Source organism: Populus alba, chromosome 15 (genome assembly GCF_005239225.2).
Source record: "Populus alba chromosome 15, ASM523922v2, whole genome shotgun sequence".
In the NCBI taxonomy this organism is placed as follows: Eukaryota; Viridiplantae; Streptophyta; class Magnoliopsida; order Malpighiales; family Salicaceae; genus Populus; species Populus alba.
In genome coordinates, this window is record NC_133298.1 from 15,751,151 (window position 1) to 15,776,008 (window position 24,858).

At 33.1% G+C, this 24,858-nt stretch overlaps 2 protein-coding genes across 3 annotated transcripts; both read left to right on the forward strand.

Moving 5' to 3' along the window:
* Positions 1–2,302: 2,302 nt before the first annotated feature.
* On the forward strand, positions 2,303–6,717 carry LOC118057574 (cycloeucalenol cycloisomerase). 2 transcript variants are annotated; one of them, XM_035070194.2, is made up of 8 exons: positions 2,303–2,459; positions 2,553–2,710; positions 3,323–3,406; positions 3,593–3,634; positions 4,583–4,693; positions 4,771–4,962; positions 5,711–5,808; positions 6,268–6,717. In XM_035070194.2, the coding sequence occupies exons 1-8, from the start codon at positions 2,453–2,455 to the stop codon at positions 6,458–6,460; spliced, it is 885 nt and encodes a 294-aa protein (XP_034926085.1). In that variant the 5' UTR covers positions 2,303–2,452; the 3' UTR covers positions 6,461–6,717. The 2 variants fall into 2 exon arrangements, with proteins under 2 accessions (XP_034926085.1, XP_034926086.1); XM_035070195.2 differs by having other exon boundaries at positions 3,323–3,401; positions 3,580–3,634.
* A 2,843-nt stretch (positions 6,718–9,560) lies between these two features.
* Positions 9,561–19,136, forward strand: LOC118057573 (ribonuclease J-like). Its single transcript, XM_035070193.2, is given in 17 exon segments — positions 9,561–9,877; positions 9,966–10,200; positions 10,363–10,486; positions 11,693–11,749; positions 12,116–12,307; positions 12,388–12,465; positions 13,175–13,357; positions 13,449–13,529; positions 13,653–13,718; positions 13,788–13,880; positions 14,603–14,728; positions 15,042–15,155; positions 15,859–15,954; positions 16,038–16,135; positions 16,233–16,682; positions 17,870–18,317; positions 18,587–19,136. Coding segments are annotated over 17 exon segments (2,652 nt in total). The 5' UTR covers positions 9,561–9,762; the 3' UTR covers positions 18,683–19,136.
* Positions 19,137–24,858: the final 5,722 nt, after the last annotated feature.

The following is a 24,858-nucleotide window of genomic DNA, read 5'->3' on the forward strand; positions in this document are numbered from 1 at the left end:
CACAGAAACATAGTTGATATAACATCAATTTTTTCTTTTAAAAAGTCAACACTGAATATATACTAACATTAAGAATAAAAAAAATTCTGCATAATAACAAAGATTTTATGGTTAATAATTTATCATCTTTAAATATATATTACTTTTGATTAATTATTCCTTACTTCAAAATCGATCATGGTTCTTCAACAAATCAACACATACAAAAAATGTGATTTTTATTTCTTTTCATGTAGTTTTTTTTTTTTAATCTTTCAAAGTAACATTGACACATCAAATAATTCATCACTTAATCTTTTATTTTCCTATATTAATTTATATTAGATTTTTAATAATGAAAATTAATATTTAGAATTACTTTTTAAAAATATACAATTTATTTTGAGTTAGTTTACATGCACCAAATTAGATCCCTACACCCCGAGCAAGGGTTGGGAAACATGACTTACATCCTGCAGTTCGTGGCCATTAGTATTAGGGTGTGTTTGTTTTTATGGTATAAACCTTGTTTGATCTAATTTTGATTTTTTTTTCTTTAAATTGATTTTTTTAATGTTTTTGGATCCTTTTAACATATTGATATAAAAACAATTTTAAAAAATAATAAAAATATTATTTTCAAACAAAAATCACTTTTAAAAATAATAATTATTATAATATCAAACATTATACCCAAGACAACTCATTAATGATTAACATTTAGAATTACGTTGATGAAGAATTAAAAAAAAACTATCAAATAAAGAATAATAAAGTTTTTTTTAATCAATAGCTCTGGACTCATTTATTAAGATTAAGCACAGTTCCAATATAGATTGTCCGGACGTCTTTTCATGGTCGATCTTTACCTTTTTTTTCAATTATTTTATTTTATTTTTAGGTGATATAAATAATTGATTTCATGTTTACATTTTTTATTTATCAAAATTAAACATATTTATCCAATATATTTAAACTCAGAAATAAAAATATGCATGATATTAAATATTACAATATAAAAATTAAATTACCAAATTTTATTCAACTAAATCTTTTAAATTAGTTAAAATATTAAAATATAATTTACAAGCTTGTACAGTATATACGAGACTAGTTAAGTAATATTTTAAAATATATAAGAAAGCATTGTACTTTTTTTTCTGTTTTTTTTTTTCTAGTTTTTATTCTTTTTTTCAAAAAAAATTTTCAATTTTTTTGTTTTATTTTTCATTTTTATTTTTTACAAAATTATTTTTGTTGATTTTATTTTTTAATATTAAGCTGGTTAAGAATTTAACTTTGTAATTTTTTTCTTTAAAATACTGTGAATTACTACAGTGTTTCTCCATATAATTTTTTTGTTATGATTTTTTTTTTTAAAATTGCTTGTCAAATTTATTTTTTGATTTTTTTTCCCTAATCTTGTTTTTATTTTTTTTTGTATAAAATTATCTTTGTTGATTTTATTTTTTAATATTGAGTTGGTCAAGAATTTAGATTTGTAATTTTTTTTAAAACACTGTGAATTGCTATAGTGTTTCTTCGCATAGTTTTGTTATGATTTTTTTTCAAAATTATTTGTATTTTTTTTTAATATTGAGTTAGTTAAGAATTAAAATGGTAACTTTTCTCATAAAACATTGTATATTGCTGTAGTGTTTCTCCACATGGCTTTTTTCCTGTTTTTTTATGATCTTGTTCAAAATTATATTTGTCAATTTTTTTTTTAATATGGAGGTGGTTGAGAATTTAGTTTTGTAATTTTTTTTATTTAAAACATTGTGGATTACTACAATATTCCTACACATGATTTTGTTTTTGTTATTTTTGTTTTTTTATATTTTTTTTCAAAATTATCCTTGCTAATTTTATTTTTTAATATTAAGTTGGTTGAGAATTACAATTACAATATATAGGAAAAATATTGTAGCTTTTTTCATAAATTATTGTGAATTGCTACAATGTTTTCCTTGCATTGTTTTTTTATTTTTATTTTTATTTTTTATATATTTTTTTAAATTATCTTTGTCGATTTGATTTTTTTAATATTAAATTAATTAAAAATTATAATTCAAGTAATTACAAATAAAGTTAAATTATGTAGGGGTAAATATTATAGCTTTTATCACAAAATACTATGGATTGTTATAATATTTCCTTACATTTTTTTTTATATTTTATTTTTTATTATAATTTTTTCTAAAATTATTTTTATTAATTTTATTTTTTTAATATTTATTCATAATTATAACACCATCAAATATATATATATATATATATATATATATATATTTTATACTATATTTCGTATTACGTCACTTAAAAAATAGTGTGATCATGGCCGAAGGAAGCAAAATCCATTCTGGCAGTAACAGTGAATAAATTGCAGCTCCTTCACTCTCAGAGTCCACTCTCAAGAACCCAGATCGCAGAGCACGAAAATCGCCCATCGTTTTAGACCCAGGTTCAGAAAATGGGTGGTAAGTCCGAAGAATCCTCTTCAAGCTTCATTTCTTTTGTAACGATGGTAATTGTGTTGTCACTGATTGAAATTGTTATTTGTCTATACACAGGTAAAGAATCATCAGATAGTTCTAGTTCTAGTCCCAGCCCCAGTTTATGGTTGGCTCCAGACCCTAGTAAAAGATGGGGAGAGATTTTCTTTCTTTGTTATACTCCTTTTTGGCTCACTCTTTGTTTGGGAATTGTGATTCCTTGCAAGCTGTACGAGGTAATCAATTTAGCTCCTCTTGTTCTGCTCTTGGATCTTGAGAGAATTATAGGAAATTGCGGTTTCAGACAGTTTTAAGCAAGGCTACTGCTGTTTAAGTGATGGGCTCTTAACTGAGTTGTTGGTGATGAGAAAACTGAAGTAAAAAGTTTTGAATTGATCGGAGATGAGTGTTAGTAGTTGGGTTTATGTTAATTTTTCATGAAATGAGAAAAATAAGCTACTTTGGACACAATTGTGTAGGCTCCAGAATAGGATCTGTACTAGTTTTTGAAAGGTTTTACAAGATAAGATTTTGATTATAGCTGAGTAGTCAGTACAACTTCTGATACATTTTGAGGGTTTTTTTTATTGATCTCAATCAAATTTTGCATATATAATTTAATTGAATCTGCGTAGGTGAAGCCAATTTGTCTGCTTTAAAGCTTAATTGAGCTGAGCTGAGCTGAGCTGAGCTTAATCAGATTTTGCATAAGCTTGACTAGTTTGGTGATGGATTTTTCATTTTTTTTCTCCTTTTGATCATTCTCACTTTGATGCACAAATAAGCTTATGATCCACAACCCAGTTGAAGTAACATTATTGTAAAAGTATAATTGTTGTTGCTGGCAGAGCTTTACAGAATTGGAATACTTGCTCCTGGGTTTGATCTCAGCTGTTCCTTCTTTCTTGATACCAATGATGTTTGTCGGTAAGGTAAATTTCTTAAGTATATTACTTCCATTTTTGTATCTTTTTCTTCCTTCAAATGTTTTTATAATCCTGTCTGAAGGTTTCATGTATTTTATTCATCTCTTTTTTCTTTTTTCTTTTTGCATCTCCATTCTATACCATTGGTTTTTCCTTTTCAAAAAATAATATAGATTTAGAGCGCTTTTGCAGGCTGATAGCAAATTGTGTTGGAAGGACTGTTATTGGGTCAAGGTAAGTGCTCACTATAACGTTTCAATTATGATTATCAAATATGAAACCTGATATCTTGGTTCTTAATTTATTTTATAATGCTTCTTTCTCGCTGTTTTTTTCTTCATTTATAATTGTTCTGAAAAAGTATGTTACACGTACTTTTATCCAATTTCTTTGGATATTCCTAACACCCCCCTCTACTTCTTCCATTTTGTAACTATTTCAGAAAAGTCCTCTTTTTCATTTTTTTTCTGCATCCCCATTCTGTGGATATTTCTAACCCCTCCGCTACTTTCTGTTGAATTTCATATGTTTATGCAGATTTTGTTTAGCTTCTTCCTGTTAATTAGGCTATGTATACTCAAATCACTCTCTCTGAACTTGTAGAATGGCATTCTAGTGTTAACCTTCACCTGTCTTTTGGTGAGATAGCCTGTTGTAGCTGGTGAATAAAACACTATGAGGTTTCACCTTCCTAGATTGTAGGGCATTGTGAATTCAAACTTCATAAGTTTGCCCCATAAAGCTGAATGGGATTTGAAGTCCCTTGCAACCTTGAGGATGAATTTTTTAATGTGATTCTATGTTTGGTTAATAATATGGTTTGAGGGCAGATTCTAAAACATGAATACTGACCAGAGATTGTTTGAGCTGCTAATATGCTGTATAACATTTCATGGGGAGGTATCCGTTGACAATTGATGGTGCGTATCTACTGTTTTGTTGTAACATTTTCCTCCATTCTCTTTGCTTTTGAATATTCTGGTGAAATTTTCACCAGCTTTACAACATGTGTGGAAATCTGTTGATGGATGTGAACTTGGACTCCACCCTTATGTTCACATTACATTTTAAATGCTGGCTATCGCAGAAATCCAGTTGTATTTGTATCTGGTTTTTATAAAGCTTGACTTGAAAGGAGGTTCAAGGTTCTTAGCCTAAACTCTAAACTTGATGTTTTGACAGGCCAGTCTATGGATAATCATTTTTAGCTATGTTGGAAATTACTTCTGGACCCACTATTTTTTCACAGTTTTGGGAGCTTCTTATACATTTCCATCTTGGAAGATGAATAATGTAAGCCACAAAGCAAAAAGTTTTTATTGATCCACTTACTGTACAATCTGCTGACTTTCATCCATTATTCTCTGTAGGTACCACATACAACCTTCCTTCTGACACATGTTTGCTTCCTGTTTTATCACGTTACCTCAAACATAACAATTCGCAGACTACGGCATGCTGTTGCTGACTTGCCAGATTCTCTTCGATGGGCTGCTGAGGGTGCATGGATTTTGGCTCTTTCATACTTCATAGCATACCTGGAGACTTTAGCTGTTTCTAATGTGGGTGGTAAAACGATTCTGTGTCTATTGTTATTTTCAATATGTTTGTTTAACCATGCATAAATAACTTACAATGCTGGCTAATGAACATTTAAGGCAAGATAAAGTGGCACTCTGTTTTAAATTGTTGAATATTCAGGATTGTCTTTCTTAATCATATTATGGTACTTTCTATGGAGCCTTCTTCAATGCTATTCAGAAGCTAGTTCAACATTAGGTAGCCTCTGGTTCAGCTTTAAGAAGCCATTATGTTCCCAAGTGAAAATTCTGGTTCTGATGAGTTTGTGGCAGTTCATAACTTAGATGCCTGCTCCACTGAGGCCCTTTCTAGCTGTCTTTGGAAGCTGACTCCAATTTGAATGGTATTAAGTCAAGTCTGCTATCTGTTCATAAGCAGATGTTTTGGTTCTGAATGGTTTTGTGACATTTCAGAACTTTAGATGCTGTATCATTAAATTATCAGACTCCATGATGTGTGAACTGGCCCTATAAAAAGCTAATGGTATAATTTACTGGAAAAGCTGATGATTTCAACTGTCATACTCATACCTTAGCTTAATCTACAAGGTTGTAATTTGTAATTCACATTTGTGCAATTCTGTCTCACGATCCCTTTTGTGCTGCAGAAGTCATGACATTTTTTTATGTTACTGTCAATTGATTGCTAGTGTTGCAGTCGTGGCGTAGCAACTGGTTACTAATTTGTGAATTAAAGTGGTGATAATGATGTGTTTTTGGAAATGTGCAGTTCCCTTACTATGAGTTTGTGGACCGGGCTTCAATGTACACAGTAGGTTCCTTGTTTTATGCCATCTACTTCTTTGTAAGCTTCCCAATGTTTCTGAGGTAAGCAGCCAGCCTTCAGTTAGTTTTGGTTATTTGTGTTGGTCTACAAACTATATTTCTGCTTTGGTATATGCTTGATAATGGGTAATGCAAACATGCTAATCGTGTAGTAATTGTTTTCTGTTGAGTGATATTTCACATATTGATATGCTTCAGCTCACAGTGCATTTTGTAAACTACTCTTACATTGTGCTTGTATGTAAGCACTAGCATGTTCTCGTGACTCATTTGTGATGTATTTATTGTTTTAGAAAATTGCAATGCATTGTTTCTTTCAAACACTCATCTTATCTGAAAAACAAGATGATTAAAGAACATCAGATTAGAAGAATCATAGAATATGAGATAAATGAAGTGATTTTATAAATGTGGTTGGATCAAAAGAATCATTACGGCTTCTAGTTTTCTCCCATGCTGAAGATCTTTAACTCTTGTGTGGGGAATTGAATAATCTTACAGGATTGATGAGAAACCTGGTGATCTATGGGAGTTACCAAGAGTGGCTGTTGATTCCCTGGGTGCTGCAATGTTGGTTACAATAATACTTGACTTGTGGCGAATCTTTTTGGGGCCTATTGTTCCACTTCCAGAAACAAAACAATGCCTTCAACAGGGACTCCCCTGGTTTCCTGGACATGCCACTCAGACATAACAAACTACATGGAAACCCGGCGACGGTAGCCACAGAGGCAACTCCTAAACATGGAATTTCTTGTACTTGATGTTGTAACATTAGCTGTACTTTATATCATGCCAATGTTTCGTTTCCATTTTATGGACATCTAATCCGAAGCATAAAACTAAAGATTGAAAGGGTACATTTTGTAATTCATGATATCGCCTGTGACCCTGGGTGGCAACTTGTTTGTTAGGTCCTGACAAAGAAAGAGTTCTTCTGTTTTGCGAAAATCTCTGCGCCCCTTCTTTTTGGGGTTTCGTTCTTTATGATCTTTGATTGTGAGAAGGAATTGGCTTATGGTAAGAAATAAACACGAAAATGGCTGAACTATATTCGATTATGTTTGTAGGTATCATCAGACACTAGCTGTTCCCCTGTCGTCAAAATAGGAAATGTTCTGCAGCCCGTAATTTTTGTGGGATCGAGTGTGTTGTGTTAAACACACGAGTGCAGTCCTTGAAAAACATCGTGGTGCTGTCTGTCATCCTTTACTGTCTAGTTGTTTCAATGTTTGCTTCTGTTGATTTAAAAAGGTTGCTGTTGATTTAAAAAGGTTTGAGTGTGTTTGTTTTTGAGGTGGTTTTTATGGTTGTGATTTTAAAAAAATAAGTTTAAAACAAGTTAGATAGGAATAGCTAGTTGGATTTAGATATGTAGTTAATAAAAATAATAGTTGAAGTTTATTTATAGTAAAAAATATATAAAAAATGTTTGGTAGTTGTGCTTGGAAGTATGATTGTAGTTGTTTTTTAAAGTGTTTTTTACTTATAAATATATTAAAATAATTTTTTTTATTTTTTAAAAATAATTTTTGATATCATCGTATTAAAATGATATGAAAACACATAAAATATTAAATTAAAGTAAAAAAAAAATTAAATTTTTTCAAAAAGCAAACATAATTTTATAAAATTCAGTTAAAAAAATATGTAAAAACTGTTTTACAAAAACTATATTTTAACATCAATTTTTTAGTGGTCTTGTAGTATAAAACAAAACATAATTTTATTTGTTATCAAATATTTTACTCTATTTGTTACACAGCAAACACAAAAACAGTTGTATAACAAGTGCAGTTAGTTATTAATGGTCGGAGTGCCAGATGTGCAAACCTGTGCTTTACTGAGCTGCGCTATGTACATATCTACGTGATAGTGAGGCATTGAAAGTTCTGCTATTTTGCTTCCTAATTCTGAGAGAAAAGCAGATTTAGCCATCACATATCTGTGTATGAGAATTTTATTGAATTGCATGATTTAGAAATATGAATTCTATACTCATTGAATCTTAATTAGTGAATTCAAATCGAATGTGTATAATTTAGTATATGACTAGTTAAAGTGCAGGTTAAATAAATAAATAAAATTAGCTTACAAAAAATATTTAGTTTATAGAAAATTATTTGACACTGTTATTAAATTTTTTCTAGCAAGTCAACTTTCAAACCTCTTAATTTAATACTTTATTTAAATTAGATTTAAAATTAAATTGCGTGGAGAGTTAAGCTTGACTTGATTTAGTTGACTTAAGCAGTTCAAATGCAACGTGATTGACCAATACAAAAAAAAAAAAAAAGTCTTAAGATGAAATTAATAGAAAAAGACTTTCTTATTCAATTTCTTGTCTGGCTCGAGTTTTTAATTAAACTATATAAAAATTATCCTGGTATAACTATGTCAGCTTGGTTAGTTCAAAGATAATATGATAATTGATAAAAAAAAATCCAGGGATTAAATTAAAAAAAAATTGATAAAAAAACCTTTCAACTTGATTTTTTGCATAGTTCCCTGTTTAAAATTAAATTAAATAGGAGTTGTTTCGACAAAATCAACTTGAATGATTATTAAAAAAAAATTAAGGATGAAATTAAAAAAAAATTAAAAGAAAAAAAAAAGAGAATTGGTTGACTTCAAAAAAGAAAAAAAAAGAAGAGGAGCTTCTCTAAAAAAAAAAAAAAAAAAAAGGGTAAGAGATTTGAAACTAGTTTAAAGGCTGACGATATGTTACGGCGGAATAATTTTTTTTTTAACAAAACAAAAAATATCTAGAGGTTCAAAAAATATCCAAAAACTTTACACGGGTTAAATAGTTTTTTTTTTAATTAACATTTGTTTTTTTAATTTTATTTTTAAAATTAGGTTAATTCAGAAATTAAACTTGATAATTTATTATAATTTGTTTTTTATAAGATTATCTTAAGTCTTATGATTCAGATTGTGGGCATGACTGTTAATCAATTGACTTGAGTTTTTTTTTTTTTTTTTTTTTTAATTTTATTTTTAACATTGAGTTGATTATAAATTAGACTTCATGATTTATTTAGATTTGCTTTCTATGAGATTCTTTTAGTTTTATAACTCAGATCATGTGTTTTACAGATAACTCGGGTAAACTTGGGTCGTTTTATTGTGTTTTATTTTTTTTTTTAAAAATTTCATTATTCAACAATAAATTTATTGAATACTAGAATTTATAATTTGTTTTTATTTGCTTTTTATAAAGTTATTACAGTCTCATGATCTTAATCACGAGTTTGACATGTTAATTCGAGTTGACTCATGTCGTTTTTTTATGTTTATTTTATATGATATTATCCCAATCTCATGGACTCATGTCACGGGTTTAATAAATTAGTTCAAATTGATTTTTTTGTTTGGTTTTTTAATATTATTATTCAACAGTGAATTAATTACAAATTATATTTTATAATTTATTTTGATTTGTTTTATATAAATTTATTATTATCTTATAATTCAGGTTACAGATTTAAAAAGTTAGCTCAAATCAATAAAATTATCTATCTACACTATACAAATTAAATTCTTAAAGAAAAACCCAACATTAACGAGAGTTCAGAGTATGTTTTCAAAATACAACGGGTCAACCATAAATTAGAGGTTTTCAAAACAACAAAAAAACATATTATTGAGAACCCAAGGACTCAACGGTATTTTGTAGAAGCGTGTGGATTATATAGGAAGGCACGTGCGAGTGTTTATCTCGCAATCCAGTTTTTTTGTTTATAGAAAAAAACAAAAACAAAATAAATGATAAGAGAAGAAGATATTTATTATTTCTCAACCTTACAAATAAATGAAACTATCTCCTGTACTGCTGCCTCACTAGCTAGCTCAAATTTCCCGCTACAAGAAGAAGAGCCTAGCCTAGCCTCAACTCAATCGCCCTCTCCATAAAATCTAGGCTTTCACTTCTTGCAGTTAGGGCTTCTCGAAGGTTTTTCTCTCCACTGCACTTCTCATAAACTTCTCAAAAACATGGCCGCTGCTTTCAGTGCTCTCTCCCTCTCTCCGTACACTCTCGTATGCCGCCATAACTCTACCAAACATTCCATTTCCTGCTCTACTGCCTCTCCTACTACCACTACTATAGGTCTGATTTCTTTCCTTTTCTCTTTCTTTTTTGAAATAATTAACAGTTATCTCTTCTTTTTAATTCCTTTTTGTGGTTATTTATTTAGGCAGTAGAGGAACGAAAGCGCCGCCGCGGCATAAGAGGAGTGGAAGAATGGAAGGGGCAGGGAAAAGTATGGAAGATTCTGTGAAAAGAAAAATGGAGCAGTTTTATGAAGGGTCTGATGGTCCGCCGTTGCGAATTGTTCCAATTGGTGGCTTGGGTGAGATTGGGATGAATTGTATGCTTGTTGGGAATTTCGATCGATATATTTTAATTGATGCCGGTGTTATGTTTCCTGAGTAAGTATTCCGCCGCATTTCGGAGGATGCTTTAAACAATATATGCTCATTTTTTAATGCTTAATTGACAAGGGGATTGAATGCATTTTGTTAAACATGCGACTGAAAAATGCTTCTTTCTGATTTGATGACTCTATATTGTTTGTGTGGTACTATGCTCAGTTATGATGAGCTTGGAGTGCAAAAGATTATACCTGATACCACATTTATCAGAAGATGGAGACACAAAATTGAAGCAGTTATTATAACACATGGTCATGAAGATCACATTGGCGCATTGCCTTGGGTAAAGTTTCCTTCGACCTCTCACAAGTGTCATGTTGACCTTGCCCTTCCAGATTAAATTACTGTTTATATGACCTTTTTAACTATATCAAAGTTTGTGCTATTGACATTTGAGTTGTAGTTCTTATTAGGGCATAGTTGAATAGATAGTTAGATTCAATTAAGGGTGAGCCAATACACTAATTGCTGCTTAGTTAATGTAGATTGCATATGGCTGCAAAGCTTGGCTGCAAAATGAATGGTAACTCTTGGCATCTCGGTTAATGCTTCGGATAGGCTGAGTCTAGGATCTTTGATAATTAGCATTTGATGCAGTATTTTACATAATGGACCTTGCCTGTAGCCTGCCTAAGGATCGAGGGATTGTCTCGGTACTGTTCCAATGCTAGTTGCAGTACATCTATAGTATATGTTGACATTAGTGTGCAATTAGATGAATGTGTTTATTAGCTGAGTACATTCCCTATGACCACTGTGTTGTATATTTTGAGCTTTATATATTGATATGATGGTATCAGATGGTGTGCCATGGGATAAGTGATGTTCACTGAGCTAGTATAGCTGGCACTTCATCGATCAAATGTGTTATTGATGACGATGCCATGAATTGTGATGGTGGAGGTGGTGGCAATGAATTGTTTGGATCCACAGTTTGACTGGATTTTAACTACAGGAGGTTAAAAAGAATTACCAGAAGAGAATTGATTTGATACGTGGATAAGCAAAAATAAAATCTGAAATCATTTAAGGGATATGTAAAGAGGGTACATTATGACCCAGATAGATGGTGTCTACGTCACATGTTTAGAAGGAAAAGAAGCAACATTTTGTTTCTCTTGAAATAGTATTTAGCATGTGTGCCTATACTTTTTTAGATGTCAATATAAAAAAGAAATGTGAGATTATTTTTTGCCAGGAACTTTAGCTAAGCAAGCTTAGTTAAAATGCTGAACCTTAGCAACTTTGGAAACCATATTTGGACGATCAATTTTGCTAAAAGTGTGAGGGATGCACTTTGGAAACATGAATCTAAACTTAGTTTAAGGCTTTAATAGTAAGTGGTGTTTGCTGATTTAATATTTATTGGAAAGGTGCAGCTATCTGAGCTGTATCATTTGGTTATTGTTGTAAATTGTTAGTCATGTTTTGATATAGGTATTTTGCTGTGGTGTTTTCACTCTTGATAATTCTCTTACTGTCAAAGCAGGTTATTCCAGCTTTGGATCATCACACTCCAATTTATGCATCATCCTTTACAATGGAGGTATTTTGTTGTGGTTCTTACTTATACATGTGCTGAAAATAAAACTTAATTTGGTTGGCTTAAGTATGCATGTATAAATAAATATGTACACAAACATGCATTGAAATGCACCTTCGTGAACTGAAGTATCCCAATATTGCTTACGGGGACTAACAAAATAGCTCATAGTATAAAGTGGTGACCATTTATTTTTCAGTAGATTGGTATTAACCACAGTCATACTCTTTGTCAATTTCAAGTGGCGTTTTAAAATTTTGCGCACTTGCATGGCAGCTCTCTAGACTATCTTATCTGTGTTTTATGTGATGGCAAGTCACATTTTGTAGTTCTGAGTCTCCAAGTGCTTCCAAAATGATTTTATGACAGCTCATCAAGAAACGTTTAAAGGAGAATGGGATCTTTGTTCCATCAAGACTTAAGGTGTTTAAAACGAAGAGGAAATTTGCAGCTGGGCCTTTTGAAATAGAGCCTATCAGGGTGACCCATTCTATTCCAGATTGTTGTGGACTGGTCCTTCGCTGTGCTGATGGTACAATTCTTCACACTGGGGACTGGAAGGTAAGTTTGCTTATAGATGCATTTTCGTTTTCCATCTCTCAATGAGTTTGTAAGCTTTAGAAGAGGTTTATATTCTACAGATTGATGAGTCACCATTGGATGGAAAATTTTTTGATCGTGAAACTTTAGAGGAACTCTCAAAAGAAGGAGTTACATTGGTAAGTCTCCAAGATTATGTAGTTTGTTACCATATTGACGTGGTTGTACATGGGAACTTAATTGGTTTCATTTTATGGAACAAATAGTGGTTTGTGTGGGAATGGAGGGAAGCTGAGTTGTAAATTGTGTCATTTCTTTCATGATATAATGCTATGGCAGTTCGGACTTTGTTTTGGAATGCTTTAGTCTCATGAAGAGTGGCTCTTTCAAAAAAAAAAAAGGTCAACGTTCGAGTCTTCATGGAGATGGTGTGCATGACACCTACATGTTTGATATTTTATGTCCAAAGACGTGGTTCCCTGCAGCGTGGATAAATGATTCCATTAGGTAGAATTGAGAAAAAAGAGTTTAATCTGGAAAAAGTTAGCACTTTCAACATTTTGATGATGAGCATGCATTTTATTCTGGACAAAAATTTAAAGGAACGAAACCACAGTGACAGTATTGGTAGGGTAGTTGCTCTAGCCATCTTGTTTAAGCTTAGGCATTGTATGATTTTTTTTGGGCAGAATATTTTTTAATTACAGTTCTGAGGTTGAACATTTGTATCTGACGCCTTATATTTTTTGTTTTGGTATTCATTTGAGTTTCTCATGTTATTTTCTCTTTTTCAATAATGTTTAATCTGAATTATCTATGATGCTGATTTTACCCACGGCTTCATCATGAATGCAACTTAAGGTTTTAATAATGCACTCCTCTGCTCAGATGATGAGTGACTCAACAAATGTACTGTCACCTGGAAGGACAATGAGTGAAAGTGTGGTAGCTGATGCATTATTGAGACGTATTTCAGCTGCTAAAGGAAGGATTATCACTACTCAATTTGCATCAAATATACACCGTCTTGGAAGTGTGAAAGCAGCTGCTGATTTGACCGGTAGAAAGATGGTATGCTTTTCTATTCTTAGAACTAATATTATCACCTTGGTCTTCAAGTGGAATTTGAGTCGCAGTTTTGATACTTTAATCATTTTATCAGGTCTTCGTTGGCATGTCATTGAGGACATATTTGGATGCGGCGTGGAAGGATGGAAAGGCACCGATTGATCCATCCACTCTGGTAATTTCTTTGCATAAATATCTGATGTGTTTCTCTAAGAGTTCTACATTTCCAGAGATATCTTCCACCTCACTCCTGTAGACCTTGTGATAACTTCTGCTGAACACTTCCGAAATTATATAGGTTAAAGTGGAAGATATTGATGCTTATGCCCCAAAGGATCTGCTAATTGTCACAACTGGATCACAAGTAAGTTAATCCAGCTGCCTGATTCCATTTCTGTTGTATCATTTAGCTGGTATGTTGCTGTTGTGTCAGGCAGAGCCGCGTGCAGCACTCAATCTTGCGTCATATGGAAGCAGTCATGCCTTAAAACTGAACAAGGAAGATGTTATTCTATATTCAGCTAAGGTATTATGATATATAATATGCCTGGATTCATCTTTTAACCAAAATTTACTCACAAGTCGATTTCTAATTTGTTTAACTAGATGTGTTTTGTTGAATTTATAAGTCACTTTATCACTTAATAACTCCGGCATTATTCCTTTTAATCTTTTCTTTATTTCAAACTTCCCTTCAGTAATCCCTGTATGCTAAGATTATGTAGTTGGAGGTGATTTATGGTTTTTTACAGGGTTTAGAATAAACCAAGATGTGCTGTTAATGATTGAATCTCACAGAACTTAGGATTCTCTCATTATCTAGTAATGTCCATGATATTTATGTGTTAGAAGTACCAAAAATGTTGCATAACCTGATGGAAATTTTATAAGAGGTTTTTAAATTATGGAAGATGGCCAGCAATGGTGCTCCATTTTGTTCTCATTTCTTTCTTTTTTTCTTCAGAATTGATGATTGCATTTGGTTGGTCATGTTTGTACCTTGAATTTGAACTACTCGAATTAAGCGGACTTTTGATTTTACACTCAACTATTCATGATTTTCCTCTATCTCATGATATTTCTGCCACAGGAGTATTTCATAATTTTCAACCTCTGTTTTCCTTTTTTTGTAAGGTTCTAAAGTTTAATGCTTAGGTATATGGTCATAATGCTAATCATTTTTGTAGTTTCTTGCTGAAACTACTTCCAATTAGTAGATATGTTTTCAGTTTATATTTTATTTTTCAGGTAATCCCTGGCAATGAATCTAGGGTAATGAAAATGATGAATCGCATATCAGAGATTGGCTCAACTATAGTAATTGGTAAGAATGAGCTGCTTCACACGTCTGGTCATGGGTATCGTGGAGAACTGGTGAGATCTCATATGCCTCTCCTCAGAGTCTCACTTATTTGTTGTTATTTAGTTATTATCTTTTTATACCTTGTACTCCATGTGATGGTTCTGTGTCAAGAGTGGAAAAAAAAAGAACCTTTGCATACTGACTCATTGGATGAAGGTTATTTCTTCCTGTTATTCGTGTTACCTTTTTGTTTTGTCATTGTTATATGGAGAACCATGTAGAAGTAAGTGCTGTGAATATTAATTACCTGTTCAATTCTATATTTATTGTTATTTTTGTCAAATTTCTGGAAAGTTGATCTAAACATTGATTTCATTTCTTCAGGAGGAAGTGCTTAAAATTGTGAAGCCACAACATTTTCTTCCCATACATGGAGAACTTTTGTTTTTGAAAGAACATGAACTGCTTGGGAAATCAACTGGCATTCATCACACTGCTGTGAGTTTAGTCTTTACATTCGTTTGGTAATACTAGTGTGAGTTTAGTCTTTGCATTCTTTTGGTAATTAGTATGCATAAGATGATCTTGAAGTTCACTATGTTTGCCACAATCTGATGCATTTAGTGAGAGCGTAGAATCTTTCTGGATAAGGAATCATTCTTTCTACTGATACAGGATAAAATAGTTGTTATTCCTATAGGTGTTTTAGAAGATCAATAGTATACATGTAGAGAGGCAGGAGAGCATTATTGTTCTAATCGTGTTGCTTTTCTCTTGTATTCTGTCAGAGATCATTCTCCTTATATACTTATGTATCCTTTCTTAATAAATTTTCCTCGCTATAAACAAAATGTTAGATCATTCAATATGGACAACTGATACTCTTTATTTCTTACTCTATTGTATCGTGTTAATTATATGAATCCAGCCAATTTCCATGTAAATGAGAATGGGTCAACTCTTGGGATGTTCTGCCCACAACACATAACCTCACTGAAAGTGTTTTGTAGGTGGGTGTTGCATGGTTTAACTTGAAAATCTGTTAATGGCTAACTGCATTGGCTAATAAAACACATATGATGGATTTATTGTACACATGATATTATATGCAATCTTGTTTTGTTGTTATTCTGCAAATGCTTCAAGTTGCAGACTATGTATTGGCCTGGTAAAAGTTACAAGCACTCTATTATTCTGTCAGGTTATCAAGAACGGAGAGATGCTTGGGGTTTCTCACTTGAGGAACAGAAGAGTTCTATCCAATGGTTTTGTCTCCCTTGGGAAGGAAAATTTGCAGGTTGGTTGTGCTAATGGTTTTATTTAATCAATTATTGGAATTTAATTGAGATACATTCCAAGAAATCTCGTCTGGTATTGCAGTTGATGTACAATGATGGGGATAAGGCATTTGGCACATCAACTGAGCTTTGTGTTGATGAGAGAATGAGAATTGCAACAGATGGTATTGTAGTGGTCAGGTAGATTTTGCATATTCTGAAATGACATCTTGACATTTCCATGTGGCACTAATCTTTGTTATTACCGTAATGATTTCTTGACATTTCTATGTTGCAGCATGGAAATTTTACGCCCTCAAAATGCAGACGGGCTAGTAGAAAATAGCTTAAAGGGAAAAATTAAAATCACAACACGCTGCCTCTGGCTGGACAAAGGGAAGCTTTTGGATGCACTCCACAAAGCTGCCCATGCTGCACTTTCAAGCTGTCCAGTGAATTGTCCTTTAGCTCACATGGAAAGAACAGTATCTGAATTGTTGAGAAAGATGGTAAGGAAGTATAGTGGTAAAAGGCCAGAAGTCATTGCCATTGCCATGGAGAACCCAGCGGCTGTTCTTTCTGATGAACTCAATGCAAAGTTATCTGGCAATTCACATGTTGGCCTTGGCATATCAGCATTGAGAAAAATGGCTGATGGGCATAAAAAAAAAAATTTGGGCAGACAGGAAGCAACCTGATGGAAACGGCTATGCACATTTAGAGAAAACATCAACACAAAATTCAGAAGGTCCTCATATCTCTGCATCTCTGTGTTTTCGTTGAGTGTGTGTGTGTGTGGGGTCAGGTTGTGGATGGGTGGCCATTTTATGACTAGCCGTACATGAGCGCATGTGAGAAAACTAGCGTGGGTGCATGACTCACATCTTAAGGCTTGGGGATTTTTTTTCCATCTCATGCCAATAAGCCAGTAAATGACTGGTATACAAAAAACAAACAACAATAAAGTTAAGGCTGCATTTGGAAACAGGGCAAGCTGATTGTTTTGGGTGCTCAAGCTTGCTTGTGCTGAAAAAAAAAAAAAAAAAAACAGAGCTTGAGCTTGGCTTGAGATGTTGGAGTCACAACTCACAAAGCTGCAGAACTTCAATGTTAAAAAACAACAGACAAAATTGGCGATCATTTTCTCAATCTTAATATAATTTTGGATACATCTGACTTCCAAGTTTCAGTTGACAAGGGCAGGTTTCTCCAGGGTGAGAGCCCCCTGCTTGTATCTATGTTGTTATAATATCACATCTAAGTGGGAGGAGGAAGTCCGGGAACAAATTATTCCCTCTTCCCCTTTGTCTTGGTCTCTGATCCAGGATTCTATATTGTGTGTTCATGAGCTCTGCTAGTTTACATATCTGAGCTAAACTTAACATGCTTTCAGTATCTGTTCTTGATGAGCCTCAACATCATCTAGCTTATCACAAGACTAGATTTTACTGAACTAAACTTAGAACTGTTCATGACTGACATGAACGGTTTGGTGATTTAAAAGCAACTTCACATTCTCTGTTGTCATAGTTTAGGACCACTAGTTTATTTGCATATGATCTCAATAGCTTCTTGGTGTTGTGATTCAAACTCAATTTCTCTCATTATAAACTATAATATCATTTCCTCTTGATTGGGTGAGGCATTGATTCAAACTCAATTTCTCTCATTATAAACTATAAGATCATTTCCTCTTGATTGGGTGGGGCATCTTTCTATCCTTCTCCGGTTATGTTATGCAAGTGAGTTTTTCTTTGGAAAGGCATAGTGCCAGCAGCTCAGCATGCATATATATTGTGCTTTCCTTTGCTTAATTTCTATGTTCTTGCAAGCAGAAGTATTTTCTAAAACTTCGGATTTTAAAACCAGTATACTTAGTGGTGTTCTTTTTTCCCCACATTGTAATCTTGCAGTTGATGGTTTTGAATTTGAAAGAGAGCTATCTAAGGAAGAGGAGACTTCTTCAAGTCCTAGCTTAGCTGAAGGACATTCCTCCGACTCTGAAAATCAAGATGATTTCAGGAAATCATTCATTCCACCATCCCCAGTCAATAAATTGGTAAAAAGTGATGAAGACTTGGTTCCACCATGGGAGCATGTAAATGAGATCAAGGAAGATGGTACCATAAGCAGTGATGATGACTCGTCGGAAAATCAAAATTCTAGATCGAAGGGTTCCAGACCTGTAAAACGGAACAAATGGAAACCTGAGGAGGTTAAGAGTCTTATTAAAATGCGTGGGGAATTGCATAGTAGATTTCAAGTTGTAAGAGGTAGAATGGCTCTGTGGGAAGAGATATCTACTAACTTGATGGCTGATGGGATCAATCATAGTCCAGGACAGTGCAAATATTTATGGACATCTCTTGCTAAAAAATACGAGGTTTGTTCCTCCATTCCGTGCATTTAAAATTTTGGTATTGCGTTTTGATTTCTGTTTATTATTGTGGATTGAAGCTCGTATCTGCATGTGAATACCTATGTGTTAGTATAGATTTTTGCCACTAGTAATCTGTTTTCCCGGACCAATGGCACACAAAAATGGAAATCCAGATCATTGTAGGGGTGCTCTCTGAATTTCACTAAGTGAAATCATCTGTTCATCCTTCCTTTATCATGTTGCTTAGTAACAACCATTGCTAAAATGAACAGGAAAGCAAGAATGACAAGAAAAGCCAAAAAAGTTGGCCCTATTTTGAAGACATGGATAATATTTTATCTGATTCAGAGACAATGGCAACAAAATGATCGGAAGAGGGGGGGAAACAGTGCATTGAGTTTTCTGGAAGAGCTTTCAACAGCCTCTTGTTCAAGCAAAGCTAGGTGATGAAGACCGCAGCCGGTCGACTAGAATAATCACTGTCAGGGATTTGCAGTTATAATACAAGCAGGAAACCGAGCTGTTCTGAAGCCTCATGACCGATATGCAAACTATCTGATCAGAGCAGCCAGCAATGACAAACAAGAAATGAAATGGTTTTGTAGCCACAAGCTCCTCCAAAAATTGGTTAGCAGATATACTAAAGAATAGGGACTGTGATATTTTTTACTTTGGAGGACGTTTAGCATTTGTAAGATTTGATGCAACTCAACAGTTAAACTGCTTATTAGCCAAACTCACGCAGGTTTAAATTCCCAGAAGTTTTTCTCAGCTTCTGGGTGTCTTTTTGCCAGTTTCTTTTATTCGAAAGAATTTAGCTCCTGTTCACTCTTCTTCTTCCTTTTTATTTCTTTACTCTTGAAAGTTCTGGTGCAAGAAAGCAATAATTTATAGATTCACAAGTGGCTAAAAGGTTGAGAGCTAAGGGTGATGTCTGCTTCCATACCAAGATTTTCTTAAGAAAAAACATGGCCCGCGCAACTCGCAGATGAATGGTTCGAGTTCAGAAGTTATTCTTTGACCATGCAAGTTTAAATATAGATTTTTTTTTTTTTTTTGCGGGGTAAGCACTATTAATTCATTGGCCTCAGGAACTGCAAAAAATCCTGACTAATTCAACCCTTTTACAGGCAAGAGACAAACGAGAAGCATGGTTGTAAACCATCAATTAGTATGCAAAGTTACGAGTAATTAGTAGTAAACCGATATGGATCGACTAATGGTTTTAACTTAATTAGACTAATTGCAAACTTTCCATGGTAATTTTTAGGAGTTTATCCACCTAAAATAGCCTCCGACTTGTGTGGTTTCCTCATTTTCATCGAAGCCCTACCCCATTTCAGGTTTATATAACAAGCTCCCTTCCAAATCCTTCAACCACTTCATCTTTGTTTTGTCCTGCAGAGTTTCTCTATTGATCTGTCCTAGAGAGAAAATCTGCTATATTCTCCGTATAAGCAAAAATGGCACGCAAACTCATTGTTCTCGCTCTTGTCTTTGTCACCATTGTTGGGCTGGCTGCAGCTGCATCACCTGCTCCTTCCACAACTGACTTTCCTCCAGCTGCAGCCCCCGCTCCTTCCACAACTGACTTTACCGCAGCTGAGGCACCTTTAAGCAATGATCTTATCGGTACTGATGACGGTGGTGCGGCTAGTGCACCTTCTGCTGATGGTACCACAGTTGTTCCAGGACCAATGGGGAGCACTGCAGTAGCTGAGGGTCCTTCTGAAAAGGATGGTGCCGCCACCCTCAAGTTCTCTGCCGTTGCTGGAGTTGCAGCTGCTGCTGGCTGCTTCTTCTTCTTCTAGGCTAGCTAACTATAAATCTATAAAATTCCTCATCCAATCTTGATCTGTCCTATTTCGAGGGCACATATTTGATTGTTCGAGTAGTTTTGTTTATTGAATTACAGCTACATATCTCATGGTTTTTATGGGCATTCCACGCCTACATATTTTTTTGTTTGAATAAAGTGTTACTAGCAAGAGTAATTTGTTGTGGCTAAATATAAGTTCTTTGGATATGCCGGGGAAGAAAGAGTGTTTCATGTCCATCTCATTAAATCATTAGGAGTTATTTAATTTGACATCAATCCTATTTAAAAAGTATAATAAATATTGTTTTTTAAAATATTTTATTTTTTATTTAAAAATATATTTTTTATTTTTTTAAAATTTATTTTTAATATCAATACATCAAAACCATTTAAGAACATAAAAAAATAATTAATTTAACACAAAAATTAAAAATTTTCAAAAACAGCAAAGCTTGCTGTTGAATTTGGAGCATATATATATATATATATATATATATATATATATATATATTGATCATTGATAATCTTCCTAGCATGGCGAACAACCATCGGAGTCTATGGCTTCTGGAGTGTCCTGCGTTAAAAGCCAAAGCTATATCATTTGCTAAGAACTGGATTTTCGAAAACTCCAATTATCCGATAATGGATTATTTTATACAATTTTCAAAATACGAGCATTTCTTGATCTCATTGTACGAAAAGCATTTCAAGATGAATGTTTTTGGATTTCTCTAAAGGGCACTTGAGAAACTTCCTTGTAGGGTTTGTATCGAAAAGAACTTAATTAAGAAAATTCCTTGTAATGTTGGATCGAAAAGAGAGGAACACTCTGCTCTTCCACAAAGTTCAACGGTAATATTGTTCTCCTCTAGCTCTTTTTACAATTTTTTTTTTCTTTTTCCAAGTTCTTGAGAGTCTTGGATGGCCGTTCTTTATAATCCTTTCAAGGGGTTTGACGTAGTTAAATATTAATTCCCAGAATTGATCCTTTCTTGATCTCTTCTATGGATTTTGGAACAACTTCAAAGACTTGTTCATGCTCTTTGATACAAACAATCAATTAACGGCAATATTAAATTGTTGCGCACAAACTTTTTTATATATATAAATGCTAATTTTCACCCTAAACACTGTAAAATTCTAAAAAAAAAGCACAAAAAATTAATTTTTAATGCAGTTACCGATCAACCCGTATCTATAGTTATCAAACCCGGTCCGGGGTTGACCCGACCTAGGTGATCGGGTCACGGGTTTCATGGGTCAACTCGGATCAATTCGGATCAACTTAGAAAAATTTTAAAAAATATATATTTAAAGTTTTCATATTTCATATGAAAAAATTTAGAAAAAAATCCATATGAATATAGGTTATACATGTTGTAAAAAATAAAGTTTAAAAGAGTATTTTAAAAAGTTTTTTTATCTCATATTAAAAAAACATAAATTTTCTTGTGAATATAAAGTATATATATTATAGGGCTTCAAATCCCACGTTGAAAAGATATTATGCTATCTTTTTAAGTTAAAATATTTAAACCCAAAATTTTTTTATCTCACATATTAAAAAAACATAACTTTTTTCTTCTAAACATAGTATATATATACTAAAAAACTTAAATCCCACATTGAAAAAAAAATATTATATTATCTTTTTAAGTTAAAGTATTTAAACCTAAAATTTTTTTTTATTCCACATTGAAAACACATAATTTTTTTCTTGGAAATATAGAGTATATATACATAAAAGCTTCAAATTCCATATTAAAAAAATAACTTTTTTTTTAAAATATAGAGTATATATACTAAAAGATTTCAAATCTGACATTAAAAAAATAAAACAATTTTCTAATATTTATATAGTGAGCTTTAAAAAGTGTTAATAACCAACTAAAAAATATAAAAAGAAAAAAAAACTACATTTGATTATGTTTGAAAAGAAAGAAAAAAAAACATTGAATCTTTCTCGGGTCTCCTGGATCATGGGTAGACAGGGTTTGGCCAGGTCGTTGCACCGACCGGTTTTTTAACAAACCCGGAACCGGTCCAGCCACAAGAATCCCTGGATTCACCTGCCAAGTCGGTTCGGATTTAATAATTATGCCCATATCAATTTGAATACAAAAACCAATGGTAATAGGGTATTCTTCTAAGTAAAACCAATAATCCTCCTAAATGAAATACCAATAATATTATATAATTATTAAAATCAACCTAATCTCATAAATATCGATTTGATATTGATTAATTTTTAATTATTTAGTTGATCGGGCTAAACTTAATCAAGGTAATATCATTTTTTAAAAAAATAAAAATAAAACACTATCATTTTAATAAAAACAATTAATTGATCGCATTCTCAAAAACCTTCAATCAAGTCTAACACCCATTCAATATTATTTGCAAATATAAAACTACTTCCTTTCCTTTATATATAGAAACGTAACAGTTTAAAAAAGATAAGCATATGAAAAAAAATTAACTATGCCACTTATAATTTTAAATTAATTAAGGTGAATATAAATTGATCCGAATATCATGTTAATTAAAAATAAAAATAAAAATAAAAGCATGTGGAATATTAATAAATAAATCATCCAGAAAGCTTAAGAATTGGGACATGGTGACTGTGGACATGCATTTCCACCTCAATGTTAATAATTATTCTGGTTATGGCCTCATGAATCGAACACGGCATGTACTTAAAACTCTAGTGTTAAGAAATTAGACCGAAGTGCCTACGCAGTAAGACATAAATTGTCTTGGCGTTGACCACGACCCATTATTCTTTTACACAGTGAATTCTCCGAGTGCGGTCAGGTTCCTCCTCCTCGCCTGTAAAATACTAAATTATTGCAGCCACGGCATTCTTATTCTCTTTTCATCACTTTCTCTAGTTTGAACTCTTCTTCCTCGGGTGATGGAGATCGTAGGTCCAAAGACCTTGTAAGCGGAACACGGCCTCCTAATTTATAAATAGGAACGTTTAATCCTCCATTTTGTATCAAGAAGTAAGATATCTGTCATTTGCATGCAAAACAAGTTAACCTGTTCGCTGTCATCTTAGGTCGATATTCTAACATGGTTAACGCTAGAGAATTTGAAGTTGTTTTTCGCCACCTTGATGAGAATGGTGATGGGAAGGTTTCACCATCTGAGTTAAGTCGTCGTCTAGGTTTGATTGCAGGAGAGTTTCTCGTGAAGGAGGCAGAACTTGCTGTGGAGTCGTTGGACTCAGACGGAGATGGCTTGTTGGGATTGGAGGATCTTGTTAGACTAATGGAAGCTGGAGGTGAAGAAGAGAAGTTGCATGATTTGAGAGAGGCTTTTCGCTTGTATGATATAGATAATTGTGGGTTTATCAGAGCCAAGGACTTGAAAACAATGCTTGGTAGACTTGGAGAGTCAAGATCAATTGATGAATGCGAAGTGATGATAAACAAGTTTGACCTTAACGGGGATGGTGTTCTTAGCTTTGAAGAATTTATGGTTATGATGGAATGATGTTCTTATGTATTGTATTATAACATATCATCTTCTTAACCAGTTTTTTCTTTTATGGGATTCTTGGGTTCTTCATATCTTGTAAGTTGTAAACATAATGAAAGTTTCTTTTATTGTTTGGAGTTCACATTTTTCATGAATTTAATTTCTTTTTATATTTCATATGTTATAACGGCTACAGATGAAGAAAATCTGTGAAAGAAAAGTACATGTAAACTTCTCCAGGGCTGTGATGTATTTGTGAAAGTTGATGAATACGCAGCCTTGTCTTTTTCTTGATCGAGGACAACAAAGTCCAGAAATGCCAGCCAAGAAGCCAACTGTTGTTCATCAATCGGCATTATCAATGCACTTGTTCCAACATCAACTTTGTTGTCTGCGATCTCTCATTCTGTTCTTTAATTTCTTGTTCTTGTTTTCTTGAGGTATATTCTTCTTTCCAGCTTAAACTAAAAGTAACCTTTCATTTCCTCTTCTTGCCTTTCTCCTCTCGTGGAATTTTAAAATTAAAGAAAGAAAATTGAAGCATCGTGAAGAAAGAGCCTTCTCAATGAAAATGGATTGCGGTGTTTCAGCCGGTGAAGCACCAAACTCGGTGTTTCCCGGGAAAGTCCTGCTAAAGCAGATAAGCCTCCCAAAAACAGCTTGGATTCTGATCTATCAACCATGGAGCTGCTGGTGATGGATTCTCCAGACACTGGTGTTTCAATCGATGGGATACTGAATTCATAAACGGACAAAGTTTCTATGGAAGTCCAGTCAATACAAATAATTCTACTGACGAAAACAGTCTGGAGTCTGTTCGGTCTTCGTTAGCACCACCTTCAACAAATTCGCAGGCATTAGTGTTTCGGTCAATGAAACACTGAAATCAGACACGAGTAATGGAACATTCAAAGTATCTATGCGATCTTCTTCTGAGGAAAGTCTGGTCATTGCAGATGATCAATTGGTTGAAAACAGCTTGATGCTAGTCTTCCATAGCGTGCTTAATTTCTGTGGCATTGATGTTTCAGTCGGTGAAACACTGAGCTCAATAAGTAATGAAACAGACAAGGTTTCTAATCCATCTTATTCCATGGAAAGTCCTGTCATTGAGGATAATCCAGTTGCCAAAAACAATTTGAATTCTGATTAGTCTTCCGCAGCATCTCCAGTGAAAAAAATCCCAGAACATTGGTATGAATGGTTAAACTTCTGCAGCAACTTGATCAATGATTCATA

Excerpts from the sequence above, each read along its gene's own strand:
- LOC118057574 (XM_035070194.2), top strand. Across the intron at positions 3,407-3,592 it reads CAATGATGTTTGTCGGTAAG|GCTGATAGCAAATTGTGTTG; the intron begins GTAAATTTCTTA and ends GCGCTTTTGCAG. Across the intron at positions 4,963-5,710 it reads AGACTTTAGCTGTTTCTAAT|TTCCCTTACTATGAGTTTGT; the intron begins GTGGGTGGTAAA and ends GGAAATGTGCAG.